Raw genomic sequence first — 13,541 nt, forward strand, 5'->3', positions numbered from 1 at the left:
AGGAGCAGAGACCCAGTGTGGGTGTGTGAGGCGATGGGTGAGAAAGAGCCTTGTTTTGCTGTTTTTGCTGCTGCTGCCATCATCATTTTTGCTTGGATTGTTCTTCTGAACATTATAGACGTTCTATGTTAGCGGTGGAATCTGTGGGAACACTTGCGGGTTGCCCACTGCACATCTTTAAATGTGTTGGTTATTAGCACAAACGACTCAGTTCACTGCACGCCCCATGAACATGTGATAAGTAAATTGGAATCTCGATCTGGTGCCCAGATTGGGTAAGACCAGGACAACTTGGCATTGCCTCTCATTATAGTCTTGGTTAAACAGACAAGGAGCAAAATTCTAGGCGGTGAGGCAAGCATGCCAGTCCTTGCTGTCAAGTCATCAAACTCAAGTCAAAAGGGAAAATACTCCTGTGGTTGCAGTCAGGTCTTGCACAAGGAACAAGGGCTGGAGTAGGATGAGTCAGTCACCCCATTCCCATGTCATCACTCCAGCAGCTCCCTGGGGCAGAGTCCTAGGTCTCATCATCTCCAGCCGATTCATCCCTGACTTTTCTTCCATCCCAACATCTGAAGTGGGGATGACTGCAGGTAATTGTGCAATTTTTACCTCCACTCACAACTTGCAACTCTTTGCAAGGGAAGCAGCCCATGCCTGCAGCAAAGTCTAAATGACAGCATAGATCGGTGACATGTAACATTCCTGTCAACAATGGAACTTGGACCTCTGTCCCCCCCCCCACCCCCAGAGCTGACATTATATTTGATATGCTCTAAACAGCTCCCTCTGCTCTCACTCTCTCCTCCCCTTCTCCACTCAGCCACAGCAAACAGTTGGTTCCTGCTTCGCTGTCAAGCATGAGCACAAAGCTCCTCTTGTTCTCCAGCCTCCCCTCTTGCACCCTGCCTTTCACATCACCTTTGGCCACTCACACACTACACCCTTCAAATATATTGTGTGTCCTCTCTTCTTTCAACAAGTTTCACCCACAGCTTAATGTAAAAAAGACTAAGGAGCTGGTGGTGGACCTGAGGAGGGCTAAGGCACCGGTGACCCCTGTTTCCATCCAAGGGGTCAGTGTGGACATGGTGGAAGATTACAAATACCTGGGGATACGAATTGACAATAAACTGGACTGGTCAAAAAACACTGAGGCCATCTACAAGAAGGGTCAGAGCTGTCTCTACTTCCTGAGGAGGCGGAGGTCCTTTAACATCTGCCGGACGATGCTGAGGATGTTCTACGAGGCTGTGGTGGCCAGTGCTATCATGTTTGCTGTTGTGTGCTGGGGCAGCAGGCTGAGGATAGCAGACACCAACAGAATCAACAAACTCATTCGTAAGACCAGTGATGTTGTGAGGGTGGAACTGGACTCTCTGACGGTGGTGTCTGAAAAGAGGATGCTGTCCAAGTTGCATGCCATCTTGGACAATGACTCCCATCCACTCCATAATGTACTGGTTAGGCACAGGAGTGCATTCAGCCAGAGACTCATTCCACGGAGTTGTAACACTGAGCATCATAGGAAGTCATTCCTACCTGTGGCCAAAAAACTTTACAACTCCTCCCTCGGAGTGTCAGACACCCTGAGCCAATAGGCTGGTCCTGGACTTAATTCCACTGGGCATGATTAACTTATTATTATTAAATTATTTATGGTTTTATATTGCTATATTTCTTCACCATTCTTGGTTGGTGTGGCTGTAACGAAACCCAATTTCCCTCAGGATCAATAAAGTATGTCTGTCTGTTTTTGCAAGTACTAACTTGTTGACTTGTGGGTTGTATTGGGGGCTGACCCTTGACGTTTGCGCCCCTTGAATGTTAACCCTTTGGGGGGCGGAGGAGAGGTGCAGTTCGATGCACCTCAAAGGAAAACGTTGCAGCTGCTAGAAATCAAAGATAAAATAGAAAATAGCCAACAGATCAGGGCAGCATCTGAGAGAGAAACAATTGACGTTGCAAGTTGATGACTTTTTCAAAGCTGGAAAAGTAGGAAAACAGGATGTGGTTTAAATTGCAGAGAAGGGGAAGGAACAGAGGGACAAAAATCGCCAGTGTGGAAAAAATAAACCACCTATGCTTGGCATTCAGGGGCATTTCCATGAAGGGTTCTTCGTCCTCAATATCCCGGCTGGTCACCATTGACCAAAAATTCAACGAGACCAGTCATGTCAATATCATGGCTACAAGAGAGGTCAGAAGCTGGGTACCCCATGGTTGGTGAGTGACCCACTACCTGACACCCCAAGTGCTCTCCACATTTTCCAAGGAATAAGTTAGGATGAGACTGGAAAAGTGGAGAGTGCAGTGCCAACAACTTAAGTTCAACATGATCAAGGCAAAGCCCTCTGTTCCAGTTCCACCACAATATCTACTCATTCCCTTGACCAGTCCATCCTATCCATGCAATTACTTGGACAGGTATAGTACAGTGAAAAAGTCTTAATAGATATATGTAGCTAGGATGTCTACGATTTTGCACAGCATTGTAGCATATAAATGCATTGCGCTGTACTGTCGCAAAAAATAAATACATTTCATGACACATGTAAGTGATGATAAACCTGATTCCGATATGACTCTCTATTGTGGACTGAGTGGGAAGGGGGCAGGGAGAGGGGAATCATGGTTGGGATAAGAGGAAGGGAGGAGGGGGGCAGAAACATGAGAGACATTCTGTAATGATTAATAAACCAGTTTGGAATCAAATAACCTTGCCTGGTGTCTCAGTGCTGGGTGTGTCTGCACTCACACCATCTCCCTCACCCCACCCCTGGCACTCCTTCTCTGCCACCTGTCCCACACTCCTCCTGCGATGCTTCACCCTTGCCTTTTCCAACCTCCTTTGCACCCATCAGATTTTAAAAATTCACTCACCACTCCACATTGACAAATACAGTACTGTGCAAAAGTCTTAGGCACCCTAGCTATATATATGCGCCTAAGCCTTTTGCAAAGTACCGTACATGGATAAGAAAGGTTCAGAGGGATATGGGCCCAACACTGGCAAATGCGATTAGCTTTGATGGGGATCTTGATCTGCATGGACCAGTTGAACCAAAATGCCTGTTTCTGTGTTGTACCACTCTATGATTCTACTGCCCAGTCTACTTCAACACCTCCGAGGCCATTCCCTTAGTTTATTCTTCATCTCCCCTTTTCCCAGGACATGGTCATGCAACCAGAGGAAGGGCAAGATCTGAGCTTTTGCCTCTATCCTTCTCATGGAGGGGCTCAAGCATTCTTTGTGGTGAAGCAGCAGCTTACTTGCTACTCTTCCAATTTGGTGCACTGCTTTCAGCGTCCGTGATGTGGTCGCCACTGTACTGGAGATACCAAACTGCTTTGCACAGTATGTCTGCTCAGTCTACAAACCATATAACCATAAACCAAAGGTAGCTCCCTTTACTTAGCCGCTTCTCACTTTAACCCTTCACCCCATTTCTATTGGCATTTGCCTTTAGTCTCCCACGCTGTTCCAGTGAATCACAAAGCTAGATCAAGTTTCAGCAACTCCTCTAACATTTTGCAATCCCTAAGGATTAATAAAAAATTCAACATATTCAGATAACCAGCTTTTCCTGTTTGTGTCGCAGCTGGCTGGATTGGATGAAGAGTCGTCCATCTGTAACATTGACTGTGTTTTCTCCTTCCTGATCCATTGAGCATTTTCTGGAATTTTCCTTTATTTCAGCTTTCCATCAGCTTTTGAGTTCACTGTCTCAGTTCCAGCATTGTCGTCAACCCCCCCCTCCCCCAACTCTATTTCCCATGTTCAACAACCTCCACTTACATTCCTCCAGAATGACCAGTTATAATGACAAGCTTTCATTGTTGTCTCCTAGATGGCACCAACAATCATGGTTTTGAATTTATCATGGACATCCTCTCTGCTTCTTCCCCTTCTCTGCAATTTAAAACCACATCCTGTTTTCTTACTTTATCAGCTTTGAAAAAGTCATCAACTTGAAACGTCGAGTCTGTTTCTCTTTCCTCAGATGCTACCCTGACCTCCTGATTATTTTCTGTGTCTTGGATTTCTAGCAGCTGCAATGTTTTTCTCAGACGCGCATCGAACCGCACCTCCCCCGCCAAAGGGTTAACATTCAAGGGGCGCAAACGTCAAGGGTCAGCCCTCATGACAACCCACAAGTCAACGAGTTAGCACTTGCAAGAAGAGGGTGAAACTTGCTGAAAGGGGAGAGGACACACAACATATTTGAAGGGCGCAGTGTGTGAGTGGCCAAAGGTGATGTGAAAGGCAGGGTGCAAGAGGGGAGGCTGGAGAACAAGAGGAGCTTTGTGCTCATGCTTGACAGCAAAGCAGTGAACCAACTGATTGCTGTGGCTGAGTGGAGAAGGGGGAAGAGAATGAGAGCAGAGGGAACTGTTTACAGCATATCAAATATAATGTCAGCTCGGGGGGGGGGGGGGGGGGGGGAGATCCAAATTCCAGGAATCGAATATTCTCGATTGTAGTCATTCCAACTAATTTAGCAAGCAGGACATCCACAGGGCACAGGGGCTGGTCAAAAGGGTTAATCAAAATTTAATTGTTGTTAGGATCCAAACACTATTTATCAAGTTCTGAAGGATGGGCTACAAAGACAATGGGAATGAATATTCTTAATCACATTTCCTGAAGGATTGGAACAAGTCGTGACATAACAGAAACACACCCACGCAAAGACACAGAACATTTCGTGGGAATTAACACGGTGCAGACAACAGCAATTTCAACATCCACCTTTCAAGAGGTAAACCACAACCAACCAGTACCTTGGGCATTATCTGCAATCAGTGCTACAAGACACAGCTGAAAATACTACAGCTCGCCAGTAACTTACTGCTTCCCAAAGAATTCATAAATAACTGAACTTCATATGAAACACAGGCTGCCCTGTTAGTTTCCCCAATCCAGGGTCATCAACACAATTAACCACTGAGATACCAACCAGAACACAGTAACCATTCTTGCTGCACATTTCCCTCCATCATCAGCTAAATAGCCAAAAAATGCAATATAATCAATTCAGCGGATTTACAGCCCCCTCACATTCCATCCTACAGTGGCGAGTGGTTTAAAGATCACAATCTGACGGAAATGAATCATAACATTTGGAACAATCATTCTGTTCCCTTTTGCTTCAATGTTTCTGAGGACTGTTTTCTTTCTGATTTCCAACAGCTGCCGTATTTTATGTTAGTAAATCCATGAGAATACCTGGTGTCACCACCTCTAGCCCTTTGAAGGATACCATCAGACTGGACAACCCTCAGCCCTAGTCAGTGACCAGCAAAATGGGATGCAGTGCCAGCTGATTCCCCGATTCATCAGACAACAGTGTGTACCGCGAACAAGATTATTAGATTAGGTCTTTTTGTCACATGTACACAGAAACATACAATGAAATGTGTTATTTGTGTCAAATCAACTCAGCGCAGATAGTGCTGGGCAGCCACACTTCCCAGCACCAATTTAACTTGCCCACAACTCACCAACTTTACCGTACATCTTTGGACTGTGGGAGGAATCCGGAGCACCCGGAGGAAACCCACTGGGAGAACGTACAAACTCCTTACGGGCAGCAGTGGGAATTGAACCCCGATGGGCGATTGCTGGTGCTGCAAAGTGATATGCTAATAGCTACACCACGATGAAGCAACTATAATGTGCTTCACCTAACAATAATTCAAATTCAGATAAAGAAGTGTGGAATGTGTAAGAGAGATGCTGCAGATGTTCCCAGTTCAGAACATAAATCCTTCGACAGCCAGCATTTGACTCCACCTTGAGCAGTCTGTCCTGTATTAGAGAGGAAAATGGCTGTCTCATGCATTTCTACATCCCATAGATGGCACAGAAGTGTGAAGTGCATGGAGTCAACCGCCATAAGTCAAGCCTCTGACATGGATTAGGACAACAAATTGAGAATGGACATCGAACACTATGAATGAAACTTCCCACTTCTTGTTTTTTCTTTTCAACTAGCTAGACTGGTGCTGGTTGGGGTGGGTGGGGCGATTTGCAGGACAGCTGTTAGAGTAGACCACAAGGAAGAACAACCACTTTGGCAGTAAGTGTAGGCCCTTCACAAATGTGCCAAGCTCGCCCAGCAGCCTAACGAATGACCCAGTGTCCATGTCCTTATTTAAACCTGAATTGGTAAATAAGTGCTCATGGTTCACCCCTCCTCGCTGATCTTCACTGGAGCTTTTGTGACACTGTAATGTTTTCCAGACTTCCTCCAGGTCTCCGAGTAACATGGGACCAAAAATCACTGTCTACTCCTGACAAATCTTCCATAATCAAAAGCGTGTGTAACTGCGACTTCAGCTTCTTTGAAGATCTACATTCTTTTGACCCAAACTACAGCCATCCTTGCCATTACATTCCTATGCTATTATTCCAAATAAGAAACAACTAAATGTTTCCCCTTCCTTCTCAGTCTTGAAAAAGGGTCTCGGCCCAAACGTTCACTGCACTCTTTCCCATAGATGCTGCCTGACCTGCTGAGTTCCTCCAGCATTTTGTGCATGTTGCTTTGGATTTTCAGCATCTACAAACTTTCACATGTTTATAACCAAATTTTCAGAATCTTTGTTGCACTGTATTAAAAAGTTCAGTTCAATTTTGAAAGCGTGGATGTCCAGAGGGATCCCACCACCAAACACATCTTTCCCTCCTCCCCCACTTTCTGCTTTCCGTGGGGATCTCTCCCTACGCGACTCCCTTGTCCATTCGTCCCTCCCCACTGATCTCCCTCCTGGCACTTATCCTTGCAAGCGGAACAAGTGCTACACCTGCCCCTACACCTCCTCCCTCACTACCATCCAGGACCCCAGGCAGTCACTCCCGGTGAAGCGACACTTCAGCTGCGAGTCTGTTGAGGTCATCTACCGTATCCAGTGAACCCAGTGTGGCCTCCTGTTTAATCGGTGAGACCCAATGCAGATTTGGAGACTGCTTCACCGAGCACGTACCCTCCATCTGTCAGAAAAAGCAGGATCCTCCAGTGGCCACACATTTTATTTCCGACATGTCAGTCCATGGCCTCCTCTACTGTCACGATGAGGCTACACTCAAGTTGGAGGAGCAACACCTTATATTCCATCTGGGTACTTCCAACCTGATAGCGTGAACATCGATTTCTTGAACTTCCAGTCATGTTCCCCTCCCCCTTCAACATTCCCCATTCCTGTTTTACTCTCTCAACTCATCTTGTTACCTTCCCATCACCTCCCTCTGGTGCTCCTCTTCCATTTCTTTCTTCCATGACCTTCTGTCCTCTCCTATCAGATTCCTCCTTCTCCAGCCCTTTATCTCTTTCACCAATCAACTTCACCACTCTCCCCTCAAAGTTTCCCCTCACCTTGTGGTTCTTCCTCCCCTCCCCCTACTTTCTTACTCTGACACCTCATCTTTTCTCCCCAGTCCCAATGAGGGGTCTCGGCCTGAAACGTCGACTGCACTCTTTTCCATAGACACTGCCTGGCCTGCTGAGTTCCTCCAGCATTTTGTGTGTGTTGCTCAGTTGAATTTTGCCTGCCCTCACACCGAGCAAGGCATGCACACATTGCCAATTAAATAATTGCAGAACACTATTAAAAAGGATTCAGCAAGAGAAATGATTAAGAAGATAGGAAAAGGAGGAGGAGGTCATTATATCCCTCTAGCCTGCCTTACCTCTCAATAAATCACAGCTGTTCTGTCTCTTTTTTAAAAAATTTTTTTTATTGTGTTTTCAAATAGTTACAGAATAAAAGTGTGTGAAAAAGAAAATATGTGTTACCCATCCCCCCTCCCCTTAACCCCTCCCCCCTAACATCCCTATTGAAAAAAAGAAAGAAAAAAAAGGAATGCCTTTCACAATTCTGCATTCCCATCTACCCCTGATAAATTCCTGATAAGCCAAAGGGTAAGAAGTTATCTAACTTCTGCACTAAAAATATTCAAAGACTCACTGCTCCCTTGGCACAGAAGCATTTACTTCATTGGGTATATTTAAAGTGGAGGATGATAGATTCTTGGAGCACCAATGATTACAGGGAGAAGACAGGAGAATGAGGCAGAAAGGGAAAATCAATCAGCCATGATGGAATGGTGGAGCAGACTCGAAGGGCCAAAAGGCCTAATCTGTACCTAGTCTTACACAGGTATCCTTTATTTTTTAAGTGACGCAGACACACACACAAAATGCTGGAGGAACTGAGCAGGTCGGGCAGGATCTATAGAAATGAATAGACAGTTGACATTTCGGGCTGAGACCCTTCTCCAGGACTGAAATCGACGGAGGAGGATACCAGCATAAAAAGGTGGGGGGAGGGGAAGGAGGCCAGCTGGAAGGTGATAGGTGAAGCCAGGTGGGTGGGAAAGGTCAAGGGCTGGAGAAGGAGGAATTTGAGAGGAGAGTGGACCATAAGAGAAGGGGAAGGAGGTGGTGACACAGGGGAGGTGATAGACAAGTGAGACTTTAGTTCTATGTTCTCCTACAAAAGTAAACATCCTCACCCCCCCCCCCCCCCCAAATTAAGGCCCTTAATACATTCATCAAGGAGGACATGGAACATAGTGAGTTCATGGATGGGTATATGGATAATATAGTGCAGGTCTGCTTAAGGAGAAGAAAGTGTTAGATACCATGGTTAATAAATCAACAGGGCCAGATGAGGTTGATTTGAGGTTGCTATAGGAAACAAGTGAGTATAGCTGGGACTTGGATGAAGATTTTTTGCATTGTCATAGTTGATGGTCCTTTATTTGGGCAGCTTGTAAAGACACAGCCCGGAAGAAGGCAATGACAACCCACTTCTGTGGAAACATTTTCTGTGGAAACCATGATCACCCATGTCAGATGACATGGTGCATATGATTAAGATGATGATGATTATTATTATTTAAGAGCACTTTCGCTCTCAGTTTGAGCTGCTCAGTTCTTTTATTTTCTCTCTCTTTTTTTGTTGGTTTTTTTGTTTTGTGGGTTTTTCTTGTATATATTATAATTATAAAAGTTTCTTTATCTTTTTTCTTCTTTTTATGGATAAGAGGAGAATCAATGATCTTTTTCTTTATTATATACTATTAGATTAATACTATGACAATGTTTATTTTACCTTTTATATGAATTGTTATTGATATGGACATTTCAGATAATTCTCTTGTTTATACATATATATGTAGTCTTTTATTTAATTAATAAAAAGATTGATAAAGAAAGGTTATTATTTAAGAGCAGCAGGAATACACTTGGTAATTATAGGCTAGTGAGTCTTTCACAGGTGGTAGAGAAATTAGCAGAGAAAATCCTAAGGGACAGGATTCATGCGCATTTGTAAAGATAAGGGTTGATCATTATGGCTTTATGTGGGATTAATGCTTCCTCAATAATTTTTTATTGAGCTTTTTCCTTGAAGAACAATGAACTCATTGTCTATATTTACTTTAATAAGGCATTTGACAAGGTCTATCATGCTAAGTTAGTCCAGAAGGTTAAGGCACATGGGATCCAAGATGAGCTGGCTAAATGGATCAAAACGTGGATTGGTGATAGGAGTCAGAGGGTAGAGGTGCAAGGATGCTTTTTCGATTGGAAGTTAATAACTGGTGGTGTTCTGCAGAGACCAGTGCTGGGATTTTAGATCTTTTCCAAGTTCAAAGTAAACTTATTTTCAAAATATATACATGTCACCATATACAAAATGCGATTCATTTTCTTGTGGCATACTGGATAAATCCATAAAATAATAATCATAAAAAGCAATGAAAGATCACTCAACTTGGGTGTTCAACCAGTGTGCAAAAGACAATAAACTGTGCAAATACAAAAATAAAGAAAGAATAATAAATAAATAAATAAAGCAATAAATATTGAGAACATGAGATGAAGAACCCTTGAGAGTGAGTCCATAGGTTGTGGGAAGTGATGGGGTAAGTGAAGTTATCCTCTTTGGTTCAAGAGCCTGATAGTTGAGGGATGTGAATGTAGGAAATGTGATTTAGTAGGTCTGTGAATGACACAAAAATTGGTAATGCTGGATCCTCACTAACGTTGGATAGTGAAGAAGTTTGGCTAAGGCTATAGCAAGATATAGATCCAATGGAAAGTTGGGTGAAGCGTTGGCAGATGGAATTTAATCCTGACAAAGGAGGTGATGCATTTAGTGAGTCAAATAGCATTAGGATACAAATGGCAGGGTGACAATGAATAATAATGAACAGGGAGACCATAGGTCTCAATCCCATAGTTCCTCAAATGCAGCACACAGGTAGATAGGGCGGTGAAGGCAGCATATGACGCGTCAGGGCATAGAATAAGAATGAGACATTATACTGCGACCATCTTTATTTTCTGTAGATCTGGTTCCCACATTACAGGAAGAATGAGAGGTTGTGCTGGGGGTGCAGAGAGGATCCACCTAGATTGGATAGAAATTGGGTACACTGGATTTTCCTGGAGTGCAGGAGGCTGAGGAATGCCCTTTTAGGGGTATATGAAATTATACAAGGTAATACCTCACTACTTTGATCACTTTTTGCACCATTTGCTTTATATATTCTTATTATAATTTACAGTATTTTTACACATCACACTGTGCCATCACAAAACAACAAATTTCACGACATACATCAGTGATAATAAACCTGACTCTGATACATGGCAGATAGTCAGAATCTCTTACCCCCACAGTAAGGGAATCATAAACAAGGCGGCATCAGTTTAAGGTGACTGGGAAGAGTTTTAAAGAGGATATAAAGGGAACTTAAAAATTGTACAGAGCATGGTTGATGTCTAAAAGTCACTGCCAGTAGGGGTGGAGGAGTCAGTTACATTCCCTACATTTAAAAGGCACATAGGAACTTAGACAAGGTATAGAAGGATACAAACTTAATTCCGGCAAATGCCCTTAGTGTAGATGGATAGAAAGATCAAGAGCCCATTTCCGTTTTGTGCAACTCTACCACTGAAATATGAACCTCCGTTCAACCTTTCCTTGTATCTATTCCAGGAGTCAGTCTCAGAACAGTCTGCAACTTTTTTACAAACTCCTTTAAATAAAGAGCAAATACTGAGAACATAAACACAAGAGATTCTACAGATGTTGGAAATCTAGAGCAACAAAGAATGCTGGAGGAATTTGGCTGGCCAGGCAGCACGTACAGAGAAGACTAAACAGTCAACATTTCAGGCTGAGACTCTCCATCAGGACTAGAAAGGACCAGTCCTGATGAAAGATCTCAGCCTGATACATTGACTGTTTATTTTTCTCCATAGATGCTGCCTGACTTGCTGAGTTTCTCCAGCATTTTGTGTGTGTGTGGCTTTAAATAAGGAGACCGTGATGCACACAGTACTCCAGCAGTGGCTTCATGACATGTGCCCTGTACCCAGCAAAGACCAACTCCTGCTCACTGGGTTCTGAATACAGGCTGGCTGCGTTCCTATATTAGTTACTACAGTATTTTCATTTCCTGGGCACCTCTTGCTCCAACAAAACTGTCATCTGGGAACATGTAACCACAACGTCCGATGTTTAACAGATGACTTGTTAATTTTCCAGACAGCTGCTCTTATTAAAAGTCCTGTGGCCTCATTAAATAAATCTCCTCCAATTCTCTGATAAATGCAGTTAAGAGGATCAAAAGGTTGAGAATGTGAGAGAGATGGAAAAGCAGGAGAGAGTGGTAAATACATATTCTCTCTCACTTCACAGCCTCTCAGATTATTAACACCCAGATCTTGAACGAGCCACAGTTTTCCCAATCTAAACACAAGGAAGTCAATGCCTCCTCTTCAGTTGACCAAGACCCCTCCCTCCACATTATCCTCCCCTGGGACTCGGTTCTCTCCCTCACCTCAAGTCCCACTACGTGCCTGTCTTCAAGTTGAAGAAAATGTGTCACTACCTGTTGCCACGGTTCACCTCCCACCACAACCACAAACCCTCACCACTAACCAGAATTCAGTTACTTTTCCCATGATCAGATTTGGATTGCCTCAACCCTGATTTCACTTTCCCAGGGCAATACTGGCCAATCACTCCTGCTCATGGTGGGTTTTTCTGCTCTCAAATCAAGCTCATCACAGGGTCGAACTGACCCCAGACCTTCCTCCTCCAAGGTCCACCCCCCTCAACCCACCCTCAGAGGCAAGTTGACTCAAACTCCTCCCTTCCTTGTGTCCAGTTGACCCCCACGTCCATCCATTTGCACCCCCACCCTCACACACTCCTCTTCCAGATATCAGTAACCCTTTCACACCCCCCTCCCCAGAGAAAAGTTGCCCCCCCTATCCAAGTTGACCTAATCCCTCACCCTCTTGAGTGTTCATGAGACCCTAACTGACCCATTTATTTACCCCCCTCCTCTCACACATTCCTCTTCCTGGGTTCAGTTAACCCTAACCCTCTCACACCCGCTCCCAAGAATCCAGTTGCCCCCATCCCGAGACAAGTTGATTCCATCCCTCTCCCTCCCGTGTTTAGTTGACTCCACCTGATTCAGGTACCCCCTCACTCGCTCGCACCCCCTCACCTTCCGTAAGTCTGCGATGAGGGTGATGAGACTCCCGTCACTCTTCCTGAACTCAATGCTGATGGAGTCGGCGTCCGTGTCCGCCTCCAGCGTCTCCTCGCCAACCTGCCCGTCCGCCTGCCGGATTCGGACCTTCAGCCCCGCCACCAGGGCTTGCGCCGGTCCGGCTCCAGCCACCCACATCACGGCCAGCAGGAGCAGCAGCGACGGCCGGCGGGGGTGCGGGAGCTCGGCGAGCATCGTGGGGGCAGCAGCTTCAGCAACTCCCCCTGGCGCCACAGCACACTGCCGGGAAACCCGAAGTCATTCACCTTGAAACCCAACTACTCCCCCCGACTTTCGCTCTCAAACTCACTCCGAACTTCTCCTCCCGGGATCTCCCGTCACTTCCTGCAGCTCCGCCCGAAACAACTTTAAAGCCGCAGCCACCTCACTTCAGCGCAACGAACAGCAGAGAGAGGCATCAAACACTTGGGCATCTTGCACCAAGAAGACCGAGCTCATCCCCAGCAGAGGAATGTAAGAATCACGGAAGAGGCTTTGATCGCCACTGCAGAAGAATCAACCACAATACTTGGATATACCCCCTTCCCCCAAAAAACTGTCATAGTCCCCTTTGTAGAGGCAAGAACAATGCCATAGAACCATCACAGGCGTACCACTTCGTCTTGAAGTTTAGTTTGTTATTCAACGCATACATGTAAACCACCAGACGGAACAATGCTCTTCTGGACTAAGGTGTCCATCACAGTACATATAACTCACACACATAACACAAAGTAATATTGCCGCTCTCCGCTCCCTCCGCACTAATCCCAACCTCACTATAAAACCTGCTGATAAGGGGGGAGCTGCTGTTGTCTGGCGTACTGACCTCTACCTGGCAGAGGCACAGCGACAACTCTTGATCTTGATTTACCCCTTGATCATGACCCCACTAAGGAGCACCAGGCCATTGTCTCCTATACCATCACCAACCTTATCAGCTCTGGGGATCTCCCAT

At 45.1% G+C, this 13,541-nt stretch overlaps 1 protein-coding gene across 1 annotated transcript in view; it reads right to left on the minus strand.

The window, feature by feature from the left end:
* Positions 1–13,272, minus strand: part of LOC140716847 (out at first protein homolog) — a 35,449-nt gene extending 22,177 nt beyond the window's left edge. Inside the window, exon 1 of the mRNA XM_073029822.1 lies at positions 12,539–13,272. Within this exon, the coding sequence (XP_072885923.1) occupies positions 12,539–12,778 (240 nt within the window). The 5' untranslated portion in view covers positions 12,779–13,272. The remainder of the gene's footprint in view (positions 1–12,538) is intronic.
* Positions 13,273–13,541: the final 269 nt, after the last annotated feature.

The sequence above is a fragment of the Hemitrygon akajei genome, chromosome 26, assembly GCF_048418815.1.
Source record: "Hemitrygon akajei chromosome 26, sHemAka1.3, whole genome shotgun sequence".
In the NCBI taxonomy this organism is placed as follows: Eukaryota; Metazoa; Chordata; class Chondrichthyes; order Myliobatiformes; family Dasyatidae; genus Hemitrygon; species Hemitrygon akajei.